The sequence below is a fragment of the Peromyscus eremicus genome, chromosome 23 (assembly GCF_949786415.1).
Source record: "Peromyscus eremicus chromosome 23, PerEre_H2_v1, whole genome shotgun sequence".
NCBI classification, from domain to species: Eukaryota; Metazoa; Chordata; class Mammalia; order Rodentia; family Cricetidae; genus Peromyscus; species Peromyscus eremicus.
Window position 1 is genome coordinate 33,858,426 of NC_081438.1, and position 22,554 is coordinate 33,880,979.

At 51.1% G+C, this 22,554-nt stretch overlaps 1 protein-coding gene across 3 annotated transcripts in view; it reads left to right on the plus strand.

Moving 5' to 3' along the window:
* The window catches only part of Grid2ip (Grid2 interacting protein), a 35,727-nt gene that overhangs the window by 2,642 nt on the left and 10,531 nt on the right, over nucleotides 1-22,554 (plus strand). Inside the window, exons 2-11 of one of the 3 annotated variants that reach the window (XM_059249485.1) lie at nucleotides 2,548-2,702; nucleotides 12,980-13,228; nucleotides 13,415-13,500; nucleotides 14,820-14,889; nucleotides 15,758-15,852; nucleotides 16,098-16,281; nucleotides 17,736-17,890; nucleotides 20,506-20,646; nucleotides 21,355-21,452; nucleotides 21,641-21,758. In XM_059249485.1, coding sequence (XP_059105468.1) covers nucleotides 2,548-2,702; nucleotides 12,980-13,228; nucleotides 13,415-13,500; nucleotides 14,820-14,889; nucleotides 15,758-15,852; nucleotides 16,098-16,281; nucleotides 17,736-17,890; nucleotides 20,506-20,646; nucleotides 21,355-21,452; nucleotides 21,641-21,758 — 1,351 coding nt within the window. Of the gene's footprint in view, nucleotides 1-2,547; nucleotides 2,703-4,233; nucleotides 4,248-10,312; nucleotides 10,348-12,979; nucleotides 13,229-13,414; nucleotides 13,501-14,819; nucleotides 14,890-15,757; nucleotides 15,853-16,097; nucleotides 16,282-17,735; nucleotides 17,891-20,505; nucleotides 20,647-21,354; nucleotides 21,453-21,640; nucleotides 21,759-22,554 lie in introns of those variants that run through there. The other 2 variants (XM_059249487.1, XM_059249486.1) reach the window with 2 other exon arrangements.

Sequence of the window (22,554 nt, forward strand, 5' to 3'; positions counted from 1 at the left end):
TGTGGCTGCCACCGCCCTTTAGATCCACCACATAGATATGCATGGAGAACCTGCTGTGTGCCAGGTCCTGTGCTTGAGGCTGGACTGAAATCAGGTGAGAGCCATAATAGCTGATGGGCATATTGACCAAGTGTTAGGATTCAAGCACACACACAGTGGCCTCTGCTTAGAGTCCCTCAGTGTCACCTGCTAATGCTAATTCATTCTCTACTCTCACTGCTCTAGAAAGTCTGCCATGATGCACTAGTGGAACCACCTAGAAAGCAATTGGGGAACCTTAAAGATAGCTCAGTATATAAAGGCACTTGCCACACCAGCCTGGCGACCAGAATTCCATCCCCAGAATCCATGTAAAGGTGGAAGGAGGGGACCAACTTCACAAGGTTGTCCTCTGAACTCCACACTTGGGCGCACACATACACAATAATAATACATTTTTAAAGGATTTATTTTATGTATATGTGTGAATGGCTGAGTGTACGTGTACCATGTTTGTGCAGTACCCATGGAGGCCAGAAGAAGGCATTGGATCCCTGGAACTGGAGTTACAGGAGGTTGTGAGCTGTCCAAGGTGGGTTCTGGAAACCCAACCCAGGTCCTCTGGAAGGGCCACGAGCACTCTTAACCACAGAGCTCTCTTCAGCCCCATATGTTTTTGTTTTTTAAGAAAGCAGTCTGGAGAGATGGCTCAGAGGTTAAGAGCACTGACTGCTCTTCCAGAGGTCCTGAGTTCAATTCCCAGCAACCACATGGTGGCTCACAACCTCCTATAATGAGATCTGGTGCCCTCTTCTGGCCTGCAGAGACACATGCAGGCAGAACACTGTATACATAATAAAATAAATATTAAAAAAAAAGAAAGAAAGCAGTCAGACATGAATTCAGTTCCAAGGTTCAGTAGCAGGACCAACAAATGGCTCAGCAGGAAAAGCCACACTTGCTGTGAAAGCCTGACCCCTACATTCAGTTCCTGGAATCCACAGTAGAGGAGAGAACAGACTCCAGCAATTGTCCTCTGACCTCCACACATGTGTTGTGGTGCACACTCATGCGCACACACACACACACACACACACACACACACACAATGTAATAAAAATGTAACAACAAACAGAAAGATTAAACTTCCCGCATAGGTTGTCATACACCTGCTTTGTCAGGACATTACTTGAATGAATTCATAGATATCAGGTCATTGAAGGATAGAATGGACTTTAGCCAGGTGTGGTGATACATGCCTGATCCAAGGCACTTGAAAGGTGGAGGCAGGAGACCAAGTTTGAGACCAGACTGGACTACTTAGCAAGAACCTGTCCAAAAAAGAAAGACAGAAAGGAAGAAATGGAGAGAGGGGGGGAGGGAGGGAGGAGAGGAGAGAGGGGAAAAGGAAAAGGAAAAGAAAATCAGCTCAGTCTGCTGGCACAGGCCTGTTATCTCAGCTACTCAGAAGGCTGAGGCAGGGGGATGACAAGTTCAAGGCCTGCCTGGCTGCAGTGGAGAGTCAAGCTCAGCCTGGACAGCCAAGTGGGGCCATCTCAAAATAAAAAGGGAAAAAAGACTGAAAGTGGAGAGCCACTGAGGAAGACGCCCGATAATGTCCTCTGGCTTCCACATATACACACATGAACATGTACACACGTAAACACCACACACACAAAGAGGCGCTGGGCAATATAGCTTCGTGACACTTGCCTCTGGATTCCATCCTCAGTGCTGCAAAACAGAAACAAAAACTAATGAGAGAGAGAGAGCTTTGGGTATAGTAACAAGCTACTTTCTGGGGACACTGTGTGCATTTGCACACCCAGTTTCAATGGCCCCCACACCCCTCTGAATAGATGTTCCCTTATTAACATTAGCTAGTTACGTGCATGAAGAAAAAGAACACCCAGAAAAAAGTTCAGAGAGAGAGTTAAAATTCATAGCAGGGGCACACCTTCTGCTTTTATGGAACCAGAATATTCTCTGTAGGGACCCTTAGCAAACAGTGCTGTGGAACGGAACACCAGCATAGTATTATAATAATAGTAACTAGCAATTAGCGAGTGCCTGGCACGTGTTTAAGCACTTATATTAAGTCCTTTGATCCTTAGATTCCTTGGAATGGCTGCTCCTGGGCTGATGAAATGGCTCAGTGGGTAAAGGGACTCGCCCAAAGCCCAATGACCTGAGTTCAATCCCTAGAACCCACATGATGGGAGAGAACTGACTCCTGCCACGTTGTTCTCTGACTTCCACAGATGCAGATACGCAAAGAAATGTTTAAAAACAACAACAACAAGCAAACAATTGCGGCTCCTGGGTTCAAATCCTGAGCTGATAACTTTGAACTGTCCTCCCACAAGTCACTTCTCTGCAAGTCCTTTCTCTGTCACCCTCTGTGACCTGAGCTCGTTAGCTACAAAATGAAGATATTAATAGTCTCTATCTCAAGGACAGCTGAGCGGTTAGAGGTGAGGCCCAGTGGCCAGTGTTTCCTGTGCCAGCTATCCTGTGGAGGTAAACTGAGGACTCTCCATGGATCTACCTGGGATGCTCTCCTTGCAGGTAGATGACATCTTGGGGGACCAGCCAACAGCCAAAGAGCAGGTGTTCGCTGCACTGAAGCAGTTTGCTGCTGAGCAACAAGTGGATGAGCTGGTGTGGGCTCTTACTCTGGTGCTGCCCATCGAGGCCCAGGGGCCAGTCCTGGACAACCTCAGGTACCTCTGTTGATGGCAAGACGGGAAGACCAAGTGGGTTGCATTCAAGGAGGGTGTCTTTCCAGTCCAAGTGGGACATGAGGCCTGCTCTCTTGAGCTGGTGAGAAAGGTGAACTATCATGGTGGTTGTGTTTGTGACGGTGAAAGGGACGGCTAGTGCTGGCCTGTGAAGGATCACCTCCTGAGGTAAAGCCATAGCTTTCTGACTCCACCCAAACCAAGATGGCAGGAATCTCCCATAAAATACTAAGACACGCTCAGCTCCGTATGTGACTGAGCAGTGGAGCAATATGAAGTTGTGGGTCCTGACACCCACCCAATCCTACAGGCAATACCCACTATCTGTCTCTTAATGCCTCCCCCCACCCCTTGTTTTTTAATCTTTTGAGATAGAGTCTCCTTATGACACCCAGGTTGGCCTTGAACCCAAGGTTCTCCTGCCGCAGCCTCCCAAGGGATGTAATTACAGGTGTGAACCACCACTTCAGGCTCTTTCTATTTTAGTGTGTGTGTGTGTGTGTGTGTGTGTGTGTGTGTGTGTGTGTGTACACGGTCTTACTGGGTAGCCCTGGATGGCCTGGACCTTGCTCTATAACCCAGGCTGGTCTCAAATTCACAAAGATCTACCTGCCTCTGCCTCCTGAGTTCTGGAATTAAAGTTGTCGGAGACACCATACCCAGCCATCTCCACCTTATATTTTGAGACAAGGTCTCTCACTGAACCTGGTGCTCCCCATTTCAGCTAGACTGGCTGGTCAGGCAGGGAGTCCCAGGTTTCCACCTGCCAGCCCCTCCCCCATCTCAATACTGGAGTTACAGCGAGCCTCTGCATGTGGCTTTTTTTTTGTCAGTGCTGAGGAATGGACTTAGGTCTTCCTTTGCTGGGCAAGCCCCCATCCACTGAACCATCTCCCCAGCCCCTACGCTAGAGCTCTTTGATATCAGTTTGACGATGGTGATGATGAGGACAGTGGTGATGATGAGGATGGTGGTGGTGGTGGTGGTGGTGATAGATGTGTGCCAAGAATGGCATTAGATCCTTGAAGGACACTCCGTTCATATTCAAGTTGAGGTTCTGAGAGGATCACAGAGCAAAGTCAGTGGCTGTCACAGGCTCTTGAATCCAGTTAGCTGTTTCACCTTGAGTTTATTGGAGAAAATTCCTGGCGGGTCCTGGCTTGAAGTGACCCAGGAATATCTCGGATCCCTGGCCTCCTTCACTGAGTGCTGTATCTATCTATATACGGCTTCCATCGGACAGCCTCTGGGGTTTTTCATACTCTGGCTGTGAGTCCTGCTGGGCTTTCTCTCCAGGCTCTTGCCTCTGGGGCCAGCGATTACCCCGACCCCTCCCCCTTCCCGGGCTTAGTCTGCCCCCTCCCCTCGCTGCCATTCACCCCGCGGTCTGCCCCTCCCTCTGGGCCTGGCCAATGTCAGGGACTGGGCTGGCCAGCCCCCCGCCCCCACCAGCCAGGGCTCAGCATCTTGACTCTGCAGCGAAACGCATTGGAGGCCACCGAAAGAGGCCACCATGAGCTGCCTGGGGTGAGTAAGGGGACTGACTCTTGTTGGGGAGATGAAAAAAAGCTCTGGAGAGAAAAAAAAAAAAAAGTTATTTCTAGGGCGGAATTTGTCGCGGAGCTGGTGCAGGGGGCTGAGGACTTCCTGGGGAGGTGACAGATAGGCAGAGCTCGATTCTGCCCAGTTCCATGAGGGCTGGGCTTGTAGGGGACGCGATGGTCCCCAGGGAACTTGGCGCGTTCATCTCCAGGCCAGACTCAGCTGGAGGCTCGCTCAGATTTCCTGGTTTCATCTCGATGCTGCGGGGCTTCTGTCTCCGCCACCTCTCTTGGGACAGCGGCAGCGGTAGCTGCCTCTCTGCTGGCTGCTTTTCGTCCCCAAGCGACCGACAGGCCCCTGTCAACTGAAGATCAGGAAGGGAGGAGGTGGTCTAGATTTAGAGCCTGGAAAAAGCGGGAACCCCTGGACACTCCGGGATGCCCCGGTGGCCCGCTGCTTCCCTGGGGTGCTGCTGGGAGGATGAATGGAAAGTCTGTGTTGCCAGCGGGTGTCAAGTGCGACAGGAAAATTGGGGAGGTTGTTGGAGGAGGGGGCGGCGCCCAGCTGGGCTCCGAAAGGAGGGTAATATGGCAGGGGGGGACTTCAGACAACGCCTCCCCCCCAACCACCACCCTTCCAACCGTTCTGCACTTCCTAACACCTCCCTTCCTGGAGCTGGCCAGCTGCCAACATGTGCTGGGCTCTTGGGTTATTGGGGATTTGAGTGGAGTCTTTTGGAGACGTCTCAGAAGGGACAAGGAAACCTAACAGCTTCCCTAGCTAATTCTGAGATTCAAGCTCAGGGGCATCCCATTGCTAACCCAGACTCCTGCAATCAGAGCAGGGACTCAGCAGGTGTCAGCACTACACCTCAGAAAGTTGGGTCACAAAGGGGTCTGGAAGTGAGTTCTGGCGACAGGAAGGTCAGTCACCAAGAAGAGTTTACCATCAAGCATCTATTCGCAGAAGGCAAGAGCATGGGCACCCTGGCTTGCCATTGAATGAAGACAATGGGGAATCACTCCCCTGGCCCAAGGAGCCAAGACAAGGCTTAAATAAGAGGTTGAATAGACAAAAGGTGGTAGGTGGTGATGGTGATGATGATCATGGTGATCATGATTGATGGGGTGCGTGTGTGTGTGTGTGTGTGTGTGTGTGTGTGTGTGTCTGTGTGTGTGTCTGTGTGTGTCTGTGTGTATATGTAAAGCTTTCTTTAGAGCTATTTGGGAGGTTAAAGCTGGAGGATCACAAGTTCAAAGCCAGCCTGGGTAATTTATCAAATCCATGGCTATAATAAGTAATAAATAAATAATTTTCCCAAGGAGGTTAGAATCCACTTGGAACACAGAAGTATGGCCTATGATGGGGGTAGAATTGGGGGTGACTGCAATGGCCCAAGCAGAAGGGAGAAGAGCTGTGGAGCGAGACCAGGATCCTGAGTCCTCTCCCACAGTAGCCACTAAGTACATGTGGTTATTTAATATGGATGAATTTTTCATAAATTTGGATGACCACACAATAGTAACCCCAGCACTTGGGAGGCTGAGGCAAAAAGATTGCACATTTGTGGGCAGCCTGGGTTGCATAGCAAGGCCCTGGGGTCAGTTCCCAACACTGCAAACAACCAGGGATGGTGGCTGGTCTGCGGTGGCACACACCTTTAATCCCAACACTCAGCACTCGGGAGGCAGAGACAGGCAGATCTTTATAAGTTTGAGGCCAGCCTGGTCTACAGAGGGAGTTCCCGGACAACCAAGTCTACACAGAGAAACAGAACGAAGCATACAAACAAACAAATCAAAACAGGGAGAGCAGTGTATGCCTATAATCTCAGCATTAGGGAGGTGGAGGTTGAAGGCTCAGAAGTTCAAGGTCATCCTAGGCTACATAACATGGAAACTGTCAAATATATATATTTTATCTGGCTGTCATTAATTACACTTTAAGTATTTAATATAAATATAGAGTGAGTGGCTATCCTTTAGGACAGTGAAGACCTTGAATGTGTCCAGGTTTGTGGCCACGATTTGCAAAGGCATCCTGTTCCCTTATGCTTTTCTTGCTGCCACTCGGAGCCTAATTTGGGTCTGTCCCCCAAGGAATCCCAGTCTGATTAAGTGATAAAATGGCTTTCTAATTAGGACAGGCAGTTTGGAAAGTGTGATGTGTCCAGGAGGAAACAGAAGAGCAGTTTTGGGGGGGGGTGGCGGGGGAAGGGCAAGGTAGGTAGAGAACAAAGCAGCTGGCATGGCTAAGGTGGTGTGATTTGGAATTTCCACCTGGAGGCCTGGGGGTCTCTCCATGGATGGTACAACCTTGAGCAAGTAAATTGATATCCATAGACTGTCTGATAAATGGGGTTTATCCTATGTGCTCCCAACGGGATTCTAGGTAGGTGAGTTGTGCTGACTATAAGCAAAAAAAGAGGTAAGCTGGAGGCCTGGATGTGGAGGAGGGACCACCTGTGTCCCTTTTACCTCTTTTCTTTGGTGGTAAGTGTCAATGACACCATGATGCCTTGGAGCCAAACATGGGGGTGCACACTTTTAGTAAACCTAGTACTCAGGTGCCTGAGGTAGGGTTGCAAGTTTGAGTCTACACATGGGGTTCAGGACCAGCCTGAGCTACATCAAGAAACCTCATCACAAAGAAAGAAAAACAAAAACAGGAGGTAGTCCTTTGGTAGACACACACAATATTTATATGCTATAATCACGCTGGAGAGACAGGAGCTTAATGGGTAAAGTGTTTGCTGTGAAAACCGAAGGACCCGAGTCTGGCTCTCTAGCACTCATGGGACAGCCAGGGGCAATGGCACAGCCTGTCATTTCAGTGCTGGGGAGGTGGAGCCAGGATCCCTGGGGCCCACTGGCCATCCTGCCTAATCAGTTCCCTCCATGTTCAGTGAGAGAGCCTGTCTGGATGAAAATAAGGTAGAGAGCAATGAGGAAGACAGCCCACGTTGACCTCTGACCTCTACATGCACACTAAGGCAAGGATATCTCACACACACACACACACACACACACACACACACACACACACGCATGCAGAGAGAGAGAGAGAGAGAGAGAGAGAGAGAGAGAGAGAGAGAGAGAGAGAGAGAGAGGGAGAAATATTTAAAAATAAACAAATCCAGGCGTGATGGCACCTGTCTTTAATCCCAGCACTTGGCAAACAGAGGCAGGCAGGTCTCTGTGAGTTCGAGGCCAGCCTGGTCTACATAATGAGTTCCAGGTCAGCCAGAGCCACATAGTGAGACCCCTTCTCAAATAAATAAAATAAAACAAACCAGTTATGGTAGCACACTCCTTTAATCTCAGTACTTGGGAGGCAGAAGCGGGTGGATCTCTATATGAGTTTGAGACCGGCCAGACACCCTGTCTCAAAAGAATAAAAAATAAAAATATTTATATATAAGGGCTGGGAAAGTGGCTCAGTAGCTCATGTGCTTTGGGCATGAGCATGAGAACCAGAGTTCAGATCCCCAGAACCCACGTTGATTGTCCATCTGTAATTTCAGCCTCAGAAGACAGAGATGAGGGTCCCCAGAGCAAGTAGGCTAGCAAGACTAGCCTTATCGATCAGCTCTGGGTTTGATTGAGAGACCTTCCCTTAATGAACGAGGTGGAAGACTGATGGAGGCCCTCCACATGCATAAGCACATGAGAGCATGCACACTTACATGCACCCACATTCATGCCAGCATGCATAAGGTGTGCATGCATACCACAAACAAAAAAATTTTTTAAATATGTATAATACAGTTACTGGGGGAATTATATGAGCTGATGTTGGCCAAAGTGCCCAGCATAGTGTGTGATCAATTAGTGTTGACTTCCCATATGGAGGATCTCTTTTCCCCAGAGCAGATGACTCAATGCGACTTTGGGGTCCCCCCATTTCTCTGTGATTGGAAGCTGCCCCGTGCACTAAGGCTGTTTGGAAGCCTTGGCCCTTTACCCACTAGCACCAGCAGCACACCCTTCTCCCAGCTGTCATTTTGTGACAGCCAAAAAAAGAAAAAAAAATGTCTTGAGATAGTGCCAAATGTCCTCAGGGGGTAGAGGTGGGCGCAAAACTGCCTCTGGTTGAGAATGATTGTTCTAGAATGATCTTTGCCAATGCTCTTTCCCTGAGGCAGGCATGGTAGACCAGCCCCCTGGTGTCTACTCCGTGTTGTCTTGAGTCACCTAGTCAAATGCCCCCAACCACTGCCACCTTATCTGGGGACGTCTCTGTGACTGTAGTGGCCCTGAAACAGCATGTCCAGACTGTAAGATGAGCCTTCACCCCATGCTTTGTCTTCTCTGTCGTAAGCCCAGTGGACAATTTTTATAGCCTTTGGGAGTGACTGGTTCTGGGACAATGATACTGGCAAGTAACACCTTGAATGCCTCTGTCAGGATGGGACAGTCATGGTCCTGGTGTCAGGAGCTATGCTCAGGATAAGAGTCTTCATGCATGGGGGGAGGGCAAGGGAGATGTGGCATGAGAGGGCAGGGCTGCGGCTGCTGCTGGAGAGAAATCGCTCTGAGAGGTTACAACTATGTGGTGGGCCCAAGAACGGATGGAGGAGGGCCTAGGTGTCGGGAAGCAGCATGCCCTGTTAGTATTTTTGTTTTGTTTTTCAGGGCTGGGGATTGAACATAGGACTTCGTTCTTGCTAGAGAAGTCCTCTACCATGGAGCCATGCACTCACCCCTTGCTGATCTAGCTCCACCCTGAGTCACACCCAAGCCCCTCACAGAGGAATTGAGGGGCATGTGCTCTACCACTGGGCTACATCCTCAGCCCACTCTATTTTAAGATTTAACCACTCAGCCAAACGTGATAGAACCGGCCTGTAATCCAATCTACTCAAGAAGCTGAGGCTGGAGGATCAAAACTTCCCAAGGTCTGGGTTGGGAATGAGGCTCAGTGGCAGTATGCTTACCTGGCATACATACACAAAGCCCTCACTTTGATTCCCTGAGTGGAATAAAACCTGGAGGTATGGGTTTGTAACCCTAGCACCCTGGAGATGAAGGCGGGGGGGGGGGGGGGTGTTAGAAGTTCAAGGTTATTCTTGATTTCATAGCAAGTTTGAGGTTGTCCTGGGCTACATAAGACCTTACTTGAAGAAAGACAGACAAGAAGTAAGAAAAACAGAGAGGGAGAAAGGAAGAGAAAGGGAGGGAGAAAGGGAAAGGGAGGAGAAGGGGAGGGGAGAGGAGGAGAAAGGGAGAGAGAAGGAGAATTCAAGGCCACTGGATTAAAGTGAGTTCAAGACCAGCCTGGGGAACTTAGTGAGACCCCGTCTCAAAACAAGAAAAAAGGTGCTGGGGATGTAGCTCAGAGGTACTTGAGTAGTACGTGTGAAACCTTTGTTCAAGCCTAATACTGGGGGGGAAGGGATGTAGCCTCTTGTCCCATCCTACACCTTTTCCTGGGTTGGCTCCCAGCATCACCCCTCCCTGGGCGTACCAAGACCTCAAAACCTCTGAGGTTCTTCCACCTCCCCTCAAATCCATAAGCCCTAGCATGGCCACCCACTGCTCTGGGGTGCGATCTCTGGCCTCGGCATTCAAGGCCTTCTCTATAGCTTCCCCTGGATGGGTAGGGAGGGCATTTTCCACAACTCCCTGTGTAAATACTTTCCCAGGTACTATAAAAGAGTGTTCTTCTAAAAGGTGTTGCCCATGGCAGAGTGTTACAGCAGCCACTGTAAGGGAAACTCGCTGGGCGAGTGATGTCCCAGGCAAGACTCCTGGAGAGGGACAGAGCAGAGAGCCAAAGGAAGGAGCTTAATAGCCTGGAATCACCCGGATCTCCACTCCTTCGGGTGTACTAGCTAGTTGTAGGGTCCTGGGGCGGGGAGAGGAGAGGCGGGGCGGGGCGGAGCCACCAAGAAGGGGCGGGCATCGGGCCACCATGCAGGACTGGCCGGGAGGGGGCCACGCTAGCTCGCCCGGCAAAGGCGCGTGGAGTCGCGGGCGCCCTGTCTGTCATCGCGGGCTCCTCCACCCGCTACCCGGTGCGCACCTGCCGCGCCGCCCTCGCGGATCCAGATGGGGAAGGACCAGGGCTTCTCTCGGCACTTTAGGTAGCTTCCCCTTCGCGTTCTGCGCCTCTGGGAACCCGGCGCCTGCATTCGCCAGCATCGGGGGGGAGGGGAGCTGGGACATCGAGGGGGGTTTCCTGTCCTGGGTGGGCAACCTATCGAGACTGGGCGGAGCCCAGAAACTGGGGACAATGGGAATAAACTGGTGGGTATGTGGGCAGTGAGGTTTAGATGTTGGGTCCCCGGGACCCACGCGCAACCCGAGGAGTTGAGATGAAGTGAAAGGCTAGGATTAAAAGCCAACCTCCCTGCATTGGCTCACGGGATAGGACAGAGGACCAAGAACCGGGTTGTCGCGTGCTCTGGATGGGAACCTAGCGCATCGCCTCAAGTTCAGAGTTTGGACCGCAGGACCACTGTCGGGAACTGCAGGTTGCAGCCTCCGAGGCCCCCTACCCCTGTCTCCACCTGTTTCGCTGGCTGGAGATCAAGTGCTAGGTGAAGAAAGCTGGGCTGGGATAGAATACACGCAGGCAAGAGAGGATCCTAGGGGAGGGTCTGGCAGCAGAATCGACCCAGTGAAAGGTTGAATACTGTGACTCCCAGGAAGAACCTTGGGAACTCAGGAAAGCCTGTTGGCATAGCAAGGGTCTAAGAGCCTCGGAGACCCATCACTGGGCTGTCACAACCAGAAAGGCAATAATCTGTCCCTGTAATGAATTCGGCCCCACTGCATCCGGCTGTCCCAGCTTTAATTAACCTACAGCAGTGCCAGCACTGGGGTGGCTGGGCCAGACAGTGATGGAGACGCAGGGAAGGTTTGTACCAGCCAGGAAGGGTGTCTGGCTCGGCAGGCAGCCTTGGCCTCTGGCCCATGCTCCAGGATGCCAAGAACTAGCCACCAGACCTCCCCCTTCCCCGGTGTGTGATTCAGCCTGGTGCCCACCCGGCAAGCAGGACTGTAACTACTTGGTGTTGGGTGTCCAACTGAGCTGGGCATCTTGACCCTTACCCAGGTGAGGATCTGGGTCTGATGCCTTACAGAGCTTGGGTCTGAAGTTGAGGGTAGGAGGTGGACAGTCTCGTATCCTTTGACTGGACATGAGACAGGAGGAGAAGGACTGTGGCTGTAGGCAGACAGAAGTGTCAGGCTCAGAAGACCTGCTGGTCACCTGGAGTATCCAATCGGAAGCAGAACTCCCTCGGGGGTGGGGCTAGCATGAGCCCCCCTGGAGGATCTACTTGCCTTCTATCCCACCAGGGAGTTCATTCTGCCCAGTGGGCCTTATTAACCTTACCCCCTGAGGCTGGGAGAGCTACAGAGCAAGTTCAGGGTGTATTCCAGCTGCATGCCAAGACATTGTTCCCCTCCTCTTTTCCCTCCTGACTCCCCATCGTGCCCTTGGTGGTTGGCTCCTGGTACAAGGAAGAGAGAAGGGAGCTTTGGGGCACAGCCAGGAAGCTCTTGCTAGCGTTGTGAGCCCTGATTCCAGCTGTGTCAGAGGCCAGCTGTGTCACCCTGGAAAGTTACAGATTTCTGTATGACTTGGAATCTTCTGCAGTGGACCCGTAAGTCCACCAAGGTGTCAGCTGAAGCTGTTACACAGAGATGGGGTTGGCTCACTCACAGACACGCACACAGCCTTCCTTCTCAAGTGCCAAGTCCTTTCCCATCACTGTGGCCCACAGTTCAGGCTTTGGAGAGCTCCTAGAATTACAGGCACCAAGGACTTATCCCAGGGTATCTATGCTTCTCAGAGGCTGTCTTCTCCCACCACCTACAGGATGACCACACCTTGAAGAGCATCACGGGACCTTCACAGTTGAGCTCCAGTATCTGGCAGGGACAAATGGGCAGAGGTTTACTAAATACATGCAGGGGACTGGCAACACCCACACACACTTAAAAATAATAAAAATCATTCTTTTAAAAAAAAAATTAAAGGGGTTGGGGATTTAGCTCCGTGGTAGAGCGCTTGCCCAGCAAGCGCAAGGCCCTGGGTTCGGTCCTCAGCTCCGAAAAAAAAAAAAAAAAAAATTAAAGTGGGGGGGGGGGGAGAAGAGTGGCCCAGGCAGAGCCAAAAGCTTGGAGGTGGTAATTGCCTTCACACTTGCTGGCAGAGAAGCAAGCAGGAGAACAGCAAGTGTGAGAATTCTCGGAGGAAGTCATCCTGCCGATGGCTGATGTGGTTTTCTCTAGCAATCACCTGGAAATAAGCAGGGGAGGGAAGAAGAGCATTAGCCGGGGCTTGACCTGCTAGCGTGCGTGAGGGGATGGAGAGAGAGAATGGATAGAGATGTAAGACAGGCAGGAACTGGAATCCTCCATAGACTGCTTTGGGAGCAGGAAGGCCCCACAAAGGTTAGGTCCTGGGGACAGTCCGTGCGGCTTTCCCAAAGTGGGGTGACGCCTCACTCCTGATGTCGTCTAGGATAGTCAGATTTCTCAGTCCCCCATGTGAGTCCCGGGGAATCGAACCCAGATCTTCAGGCTTGACAGCAAGCGCTTCTACCTGCTAAGCCATCATGTGACCAGATCTACTCCAGCTGGGAATGCAAAGGGAGAGAGTGAAAATTTCCCTGGTTACCCCGGGAAGGGACAGGAGAGCCACCAGGAGGCGCCTTTGGAATGTAGTCAGGGCCCACGTCTGACTCTGCGGCCCTCGCTTTGCAGGATCTTTATCCCCAAGAAGCACCGGGCGCGCTTCGACGAGGTGGTGTCGCAGGGTCTGCTGGGCAAGCTGTGCCGTGCTCGGAGGGCGCAGGGCGCGCAGCGTTTGCGCCGGAGCCGCAGCGAGGAGCGTCCCGAGCGCCTCCTAGTGTCCACGCGCGCCAGCGCCGCGCCGCGCCGTCCTGATGAGCCGCCCCCGCGCAAGGCATCCTCGCTGCTGGGCGGCCGCACCGGCCCTGGGGGCCCTCGCAGGTATGCGCGCGGGTGACAGCAGGGGACATCTCCCGATCGTGCGCGAGCTTGGGTCGGAGACTTGTACAGTGGGTATCGGGGAGGACAAGGACATGAGACATCCGCCCCCTGAGCCCTGGTCTTCTGTCCTCAGGATGAGACAGAGAAGGTCACCCACCTCCAACCCCATCCCATCCTTTCCCCCAGGACTGTTCGAGTCTACAAGGGCAACAAGAGTTTCGGCTTCACTCTGCGCGGTCATGGACCAGTCTGGATTGAATCTGTCCTGCCTGGTGAGGAATGGGCAGGTTACCCTGCGTGCCTAAGATCAGGGATGAGATGAAAAACCTTGTTGTAGCTCTCTCTGGTAATGCTATCCGTGCCTGCTAGTCACATTGCACCCAAAGTTAAGAAGCAGAGAATAAGGGCTGGGGAGATGGCCCGATGGTTAGAGCAATTGTTGAGTAGACGTGAGGACCAGAGTCTGGATCCCCAGAACACATAGAAAATGCTGGGTGCGATGGTAACCTGTGGGTAATTCCAGTCTTGGGAGGAGGAGATGAGACGCCCAGAGCAAGCTGGCTAGCAAGCAAGCCGTGTGGATGAACTCCAGGTTTGATTGAGAGACCCTGCCTCAGTGAACAAGGTGGAAGATCAGTGGAGGATGACATCAATCTCTGGCCTCTACATACATACCCATACATGCATGCACATCCATTCACACATGTACATGCACCTACACACATGAAAACACACATACACACATGCATGCCGCATGCACATACATGAAAATGAAAGGAAAAAAAAAAAGCAGAGAGCGGTAAAGGTCAGTACCCGGCTTCCCGTCTCTACTTTAGGCAGTCCAGCCTCCCTGTCCAGGGAACATCTCTGCCCGTGGTTAAAAGGGGTCTCCTCGCATGAGTTACCACGATGAAGACATCCCCCCACATTCTCAGAGGCTAACTTTAATTTAGATATTCCTCACAGGTGTGCCTGGCGGCCTCCCCCCCCCCCACACACACCAAGTGATTCTAGACTCTGTCCAGTTGACAATATTAACCATCACAGTGACTTTGAGCAATGCCCATGGGCTCTTGGGTCTAGGGGCTGGGGTCCTTCTGACTGCCTAGTTCCTAGTCCCAAACTGATGGAGGCATGTGGACAGTGGCCCAGATGAGACTCTCTAGAGGAGGTGTTCAGGGTGTGGGCTGTGGATTGGTTGGTCTGCATGTGAAATGCAGGCTTACAGGTGAGTCCTTTTCTACGCCTCAGTTATATCTAAATCTCATTTCTCTTCTTTTTTGAATTACACTTATTTATTTTGAGGAGGAGAGATGGGAGCACACATGTGTCATCCGGTGTTTGTGGGGAGGTTAGAGGACAGTATTACAGGAGTCAGTTATGTCTACCATGTGGGTCTCAGGGGTCAAACTCAGGTCGTCAGGCAAGCGTTCTTACTCCCTAAACCACCTCGACAGTCCCGAAGTCTCACTTCTCACCTGTAAAATTGAAGAAGGGTTATCTGGCTCGCACGTCGGGGTTGAGAGGGGAGAGTCCCACACAATTCCACGATGAGGCGGTCAGCTGACTGTATACCTTCTCTCTCCTCCAGGCAGCCCAGCTGAAAATGCCTCCCTCAAGGCAGGTGACCGGATCCTCTTTCTCAATGGACTGGACATGAGGTCAGGAGCCCCTGAGGTGTCTTGTGATCTTGGTGATGAACCATCCCCCAAGACTTTTGCCACTTGGGACACTAACAGTGGCCCTGATCCCCTTCTAACAAGTGTCCTATGGCCTATATCTCCTATGCCTAGCCATCTTTCACGGAAGACTTTTTTTTTTCCTGTATAGGGAATCAAACACTTGGTTAGGCAAACACTATCCCAGAGCTACATCCTCAGCCCTTTATTTAATTTTTTTTTTTCAGACAGTGCCTCATTCTGTATCCCAGGCTAACTTGGAACTCATTATGTAGCTCAGACTTGCTTGGATTCATGAAAATCCACCTGCCTCCAATGAGTGCTAGATTTCAGGCATGAGCTACCATACCAGCCCTTTTTAAATTTTTTGCTTTGAACAAGGTCTTGCTTAGTTGTCCAGGCATCTTGGACTTGCTATATAGTCCAGACGGGCTTCAAATTCTGCAAAATCTTAAAATCCTCCTGCCTCAGCTCCCCAAGTGCTGAGATTACAGTTGTGTGCCACCATGCTCACCCAGGAGTGGGGATTCCACTTGAATCCATCCTTCCAACCAAAAATGTTACAGCTACATGTTGGGGACATAGATTGGAAAAGACCGATTGTTTCTTGCTCTGGAGAGGAGTCCTGCCTGGACTGACATGGAAATAGGTCCTTCTCAGCCCAGGAATGCCAAGCCCAGGACATCTACAGGCCAAGCTGTCCAATGCCTGGGGCTTCTGCTGCACAAGATCTTAGCTTCTATGAAAGTAGGATCCTGGCTAGTCCTGATGAACGGTGGATTTGCTGGGTGACCTCTACATGATGGACAGAGCTCACTCGTCAGGCCCTCCTGGGCCATCTCCTTTGCAGGAACTGCTCCCACGACAAGGTGGTGTCCATGTTGCAAGGCAGTGGCGCAATGCCCACGCTGGTGGTAGAGGAAGGACCTGTCCCTTTCGCCAGCGGTGAGACTATCAAGCCATAGATTTCCTGGACTGTTTTGTTGGTCGCTTCCCAGGCACGCTGCCAGGGGGTGCTATAGAGCCTAACACTCAGCGTTCAATGCTGTTCCATGCTCTCTACAAAGGCCCTTTCCAATGTATTGCACGCCCCAGCTCAGAAGGCTGCTGCCCCCAGCTGCCTGGGAAACTGCACCTAACCTGGTGACTCCGGGTCACCCTTACCTCCCCATGCCTGTGATCCCCTGCAGATTCAGACTCTTTGGATTCCCCGACCCGGTCGTCGGCTCTCACCTCACTGCAGTGGGTGGCGGACATCCTGCCTTCTAGTATCCGAGTCCAGGGGAGGACCTTCAGCCAGCAGCTGGACCACCTCCTCACTCCTCCCGAGCGCTATGGAGTCTGCCGGGCTCTTGAGAGCTTCTTCCAGCACAGGTGCCCTGGGCAGAGAGGTGGTAGGGACCTAACCTGTTTGGGCCCTACCCCAGTCCCACCTAAACCTGGCAATCCTGGTCCTCTGCCTGTGCCTCCTCCCCCTTCCTGGGTAGAGAAGGCTCTAAGAAGGCCATAGCTAGTATCAAGGGAGTTGAGGTGCCCTCGAACAAACCCCAACTTTTAAATTTATTCCTTTATTTACTTTTGAGACCTGGTCTTGCTATGTAGCAACTGGCTGGGCTGGAACTCACAGAGATCAGCCTGTCTCCTCATCCTGACTGAATTATATAGCATGTGAGTTATATTGTGCAATATATTCAGTCATTTATTTAAATTTAATTTTTTAATTTAAATAATTTTTTAATTAGAAAAATATGTGTGTAGATATTTTGCTTGCATGTAAGTGCACCACATGTGTGCAGTACCCATGCAGGCCAGAAGAGGGTGTCAGATCTCCTGGAACTGGAGTTACAGGTGTTTGTGAGCTGCCAAGTAGGTCCTGGAAACTGAACCTAGTTTAGTTAGTAGCACAATTAGTAGCACAAATGCTTTTTTTTTTTCTTTTGGGTTTTGGAGACATGGTTTCTAGACAGCCCTCCCTCTATAGACCAGACTGGTCTTGAACTCAGAGAGATCTGCCCACCTCTGCCTCCTGAGTGCTAGGATTAAAGGCGAATGCTACCACTGCCCTGAAGCACAAAGTAGATCACTGAGTCATCTATCTCTCTGGCTACAATTCATTCATTGAATTGTACAATTCAGTGGTTTGGGGGTTTTGTTATACTTGCAAGTATATGTAACCATTGCCATTGTGAATTTTGGAACTTTATTACATGTAAAATGAATGCCAACAACTTTCTGTGACATGCTCCTTCATCTTCCTCCCCTAATCTTTCTTTAAAAAAACATTTATTTATTTATTTATTTATTTATTTATTTATTTATTTATTTATTTATTTATTTATTGAATATGGGAGTCATGCATGCCCCAGTGGCCATAGGAGTCAGAGTGTTTGACAGCAAACACCTTTACCTGCTAAGCCATCTCCTCAGCTCAGTAGATGTCATTTTTATCTCCAAGTTTGCAAAAGAAAAAAAAAAAGTTAAGTTGCTTGAGAAAGGTCAGTCAGTTGGTAAATGGCAAAGCTGAGATTTGACTATTACATTTTTTTTTTTTTTTTGGTGGTGGTGGTGGTGCTGGGAAGGTGCTGGGAATCAAACCCAGAACCTTGGGTATTATACTAGGTAAGTGCTCTGCCAATGAGGGAACATCCCCAGCCCAAACTGGCATTTGAATCAGAGCAGACTGTCTCCGGAGACTGCTTCCCTGCCCCCTCTGCTCTATCTTTCAAAGGTGGGGGTCAAGGCGTGAGCTGAATTCCAGGGCCTGGGACCACCACCTGGTCCACACCCCCCGAGTGATAACCTCCCTGCTTCTGCACCTTCATCTGCAGGAACATTGACACCCTCATTGTCGACGTGTACCCCGTTCTGGACACACCTGCTAAGCAGGTGCTCTGGCAGTTCCTCTACCAACTGTTGACCTATGAAGAGCAGGAGCTGTGTCAGGAGAAGATTGCGTGCTTCCTGGGCTACACGGCCATGACAGGTGAGCAGTCCCTGGGGGCAGCTGCCAGCTGCCCTGCCAGCCAGGTGAACAAGGAGACACCTGTCCTCACCTCCCAGAGGCCTGGCAGCCACTCTAGGTCCCTCCCCCACATATGTATGCCCATATGCCCGGTGTCTGGCAGATACATGCTCAACCCTGGGGCTTGGCTGGGAGGACTGTGCCTGCCCGGATCATCCTTCGTGCGGCAAACACGGCATGACTGGAAACTGCTTGGTTCTTCATCTTTCCCTTTTCTTCCTCCTCTTCCTCCCTCTTTCCCCTCTCAAACCAGGTCTCATGCAGTCAGGCTGACCTCAAACTCACGTGTAGCCCAGGCTGGCCTTGAACTCCTGATCCTCCTGCCTCCATCTCCCACGTGATGGGATTTTGGGTATGTGCTACCTCAGCCAGGTTTTCTTTTTACATCAATGGGGATGGAACCCAGGGCCTTGCTCATGCTAAGCAAGTGCTCCCCCACTGAGCTATAGCCCTGTCCTTGTGTGAGAACCCATAGCCAAGCATGGTGGTTCAGACCTGTAACTTCAGTACTTGGGGAGGCTGAGGCAGGAAGATTCTAAGTTTGGGGCCAGCCTGAGACTCGCTATGTAGCTGTCTTAGTTAGAGTTTCTATTGCTGTGAAGAGACACCATGACTATGCAACTTTTACAAAGGAAAGTATTTAATTTTGGGGCTGGCTTACAGTCCAGATGTTTAGTCCATTGTCATCATGACAGGAAGCATGGTGGCAAGCAGGCAGACGTGGTGCTGGAGAGGTAGCTGAGAGTTCTACATCTGGATCTGTAAGCAGCAGGAAGAGAGAGTGACACTGGGCCTGGCTTGAGCATTTAAAACCCCAAAGCCCAGCCCCCAGTGACACACTTCCTCTAACAAAGCCACACCTTCTAATAGTGCCACACCCTCTGAGCCTATGGGGGCCATTCTCATTCAAACCAGCACAGTAGCCCATAGAGAGGCCTTGTCTCAGACTCAAAACAAGAGGCTGGAGATGGCTCAGTAGATAAAGCATAGGGCAAGCAGGAGGACTAGAGTTCAGATTCCCAGCACCCATATAAATGCCAGGTGGGTGAGGCAGACCACTTCAATACTAGCACTTGGCAGGTGGGTGGCAGGGGATCCCTGAAGCAAACTGGCTAGCTAGATTAGCAAAACAGATGATAAACTCCAGGTTCCAGTGAGGGGCCCTGCCTCGACATACAAAGTGGAGAGTGACAGAAGATCCACCTCTGACCTCCACATGTACACACATGCGCATACACGAAGGCACACGCACATGTAAATATTAATACACACATATACATGCAAACAACATTTAATTCACGTGTCCTCTTCACCGTTTACAAATTCATCAGTACATGTCACCTGGTTCATGGCCCCATGGTCAGATCACCCTGGCTGGTAGGCTCCAGCGCACAAGCACACGTGCAGGGGTCTGCCCAGCCAAGTGCGGCCTCACTGTTCCACCGCTACCTACAGTATTAGAGTATGCCCCCCCCCTCCATGTGCCTTAAAACCCCTGCACTTGGGACTGCAGAGAAGAGTTAGTAATTTAAGTACTTGCTGTGGAAGTGTGAGAACCGATCCAAGTTCAAATCCCCAAAGCCGTGAAAGTACTGGGTGAGCATAGTGCCCTGTACCTTACCTGCTGCAGGCACTCTGCAATCACGGTCCCTGTGGTTTGCTGTTGCTGACCCTTCAAGGCACCTCCTCCCTACAGCCTGGAGGATTGAGGAAGGCTGAGGAATTTTAGCATGAAGCTCGCGGTCCCCGGAAGGGCAGCATGTGGCCAGAACATTTTTAATTTGCCCTAACAAGTTCTATTGGGTGTCAGTGAGCAGCCTGGAATAAGCACAGGGAGTTGGGACCCATGGCATGGTATCCTAAGATGAGCCCTTAGAGTTGGAGTTGGGTGGCAGTGGCACATGCCTTTAATCCGGGCACTCGGGAGGCAGAGCCAGGCAGATCTCTGTGAGTTCGAGACCAGCCTGGTCTACAGAGTGAGATCCAGGACAGGCAACAAAACTACACAGAGAAACCCTGTCTCAATAAATAAATAAATAAATAGATAGATAGATAGATAGATAGATAGATAGATAGATAGATAGATAGACAGACAGACAGACAAACAAATAAATAAATAAATAAATAAATAAATAAATAAATAAATAAATAAATAAATAAATAAATAAATAAAAAGAAGATCCCTGTTGGGAGCGGCATCAGCCTCACTATGGTTTCCATCCTTCAGCTGCTTTTCTTGCTCTGGGTACCTGGTTTCTGGTCTCAGGACTTCTGCTTGAGCATTACTCTAAAGAGCTGGGGATAGATGCATTTCAGTAGTAGAGCACCTAGAATCCCCCAGTGAGGGGCTGGGGTGTGGCTCAGTGGTAGAGCTCTTGCCTAGCACACACAAGGTACTGGGTTTCATCTTCAGCAGTACCTAAGAAAAACTGTGGCAGTATCCTGGGGACAAGGCAGGAAGGCCCCAGGGCCCAGAGGCTACGTATCGGTGGTGGTGACTTCTCCCCTCCCCTCCCTTGCTTGTGGAGGCTGACAGGACAAAGGCCAAATGCCAAACCCTGCCTGTCCCGCCACAGAACCTGAATCCTCACTGGACCTGGAGCCAGAGTCCACACCAGAGCCCACACCAGAGCCACAGCCACGGAGTTCCCAGAGAGCTTCTTCCATGTGCCGTCGCAGCCTGCGCTCCCAGGGCCTGGAGGCCAGCCTTAGCTGTGGTAAGGCCCCATGTAGACAGCTGGCGCTTCTTTCTCCTCCTGGAAATCGGTGTCTGTGAAATGATGAGTGTGTTAGGCAAGGTTCTCTCGAGGGACAGAAGCCACAGAGTGAATGTGAATCACAAAGAGGATTTATTAGACTGGCTTCCGTGGTGACAGCTGAGTGGTCCAGCAATGGCCCTCTGCATGCTGGAGAGGCTGGACATCCAGTAGCTGCTCAATCCATGAGCTGGAGGCATCGGTAGTCCCAGGTCCCAGTTTATCACCGAAGGCCTGGAGGATGCCAAAGAGCTACTGATCCAGTCTACACTGGGAGCCTGAAGAATGTGGGTTCTGATGGCAGCAGCAGCAGCAGCAGCAGCAGCAGCAGAACAGATTCACTCACCAGCAAGGAAGGAAGGCAAGCAGGCAAAGCCCTACTTTCCCATCAGATCTCTTTCTATCTGCGCTTCTGCAGGAAGGTCCTGCCCACTCCGGGACAGAGTCTTCCCTTCTTAGGTAATCCTTCCAGGCAGTACCTTCACCGACCCACCTCAAAGTGTGACTCTGCTGACTCCAGATCCAAATGAGCTGACAACCAAGATTAAACATCACAATGAGGAATCAGGAACCTGGGGGACAGTGAGGCTGAGTGCTGACTGTGCAGGTCTGGACTGAGCCATAAAGCTCAGAAAGGATAACAAGGTTTCCGTGTCACCTTCCTGGCAGGTCCTGGTGATTGCCCTGAGATGCCTCTACCTCTGATCCCAGGCGAGCGTCAGGCTGGTGATGGCACATCCCTCCCAGAGACCCCCAACCCCAAAATGGTGAGGCCTTTCTGCCTTCCAGATGTAGTCAATGATCATGGGACTGGGTGGCCAGTGTGTAGAGAACCCTGACTAAAGTTTCCCAGCAGCTATTTCAGACTGGGGCAAACTGCGGTCTCTGGGGTCCTGTTGAGACCACAAGGGAGCAATAGTAAGAGAAGGTCCGACTCATCTCCATTGTCCACTAGATGTCAGCTGTCTACGCAGAGCTTGAGTCACGACTGAACAGCAGCTTCAAAGGGAAGATAGGGACTGTGTCCAAATCCCGGGCCTCTCCGCCAGTCCCCAGCCTGGTAGGCACAGCAGGTATGGCCTCAGCCAACCTCTGGTCCTGAAGAGGTACTGGCTTCTATCCTTCTAGCTAGAAGGTGTGTGCAGCTGGGTCGTACATAGGGAGGCACGGAGAACCTCTGTGCATGTGCAATGGGTCATCGAAGTTGGCTTGTCCCAGCCTTGTCATGTGTCCTTTGTCGTCTCCACCCCAGCTGGCGATCTGGAAAAGCAGAGTGTTCCCCCAAACGAGTCCTCAAGTTAGCATGTGGCTATGGGATACACCATAAAGTGCACGCATTGCTGCGTGAGCCGCAGAGCCACGAAGGTAGTTTCTCTGCAGCCTGAGCAAGACCAGCTGTTGTGCCCTTAATACAATCCTGCCATCTTAGCTACTCAGGAAGCTGAGGCAGGAGGATCATAGTTCAAGGCCTGTCTGGGCTACAGAATGAGTTCAGGGGCTAGCCTGGGCAACTTATCAAGACCCTGTCTCAACACTTTAAGGAAGTGGGGCTCAGAGTACAGTGGGCAGAGTGTTTGCGGGGCATGCATGAGGTCCTGAGGTCCATCCTCAACCCCACAAAAGAGTGGGTGTGGGGGAGCACACCTGTGATGGACCACTCAGGAGATGGAAGCAGGTAGACGTTCAAAGTCATCTTCAACCTATATAGGGAGTTCAAGGCCAGCCTGAGCCACGTGAGACTCTTTCAAAAAGATAAAAATAAACTTTTTAAGTGGGGAAAAGGGGTCTGGAGATATAACTAGCTGACAGGGTACTTGCCAGGCATGTGTAAGGCCATAGCTTTGGTTTCTACTACGAAAGAAGAAGGAG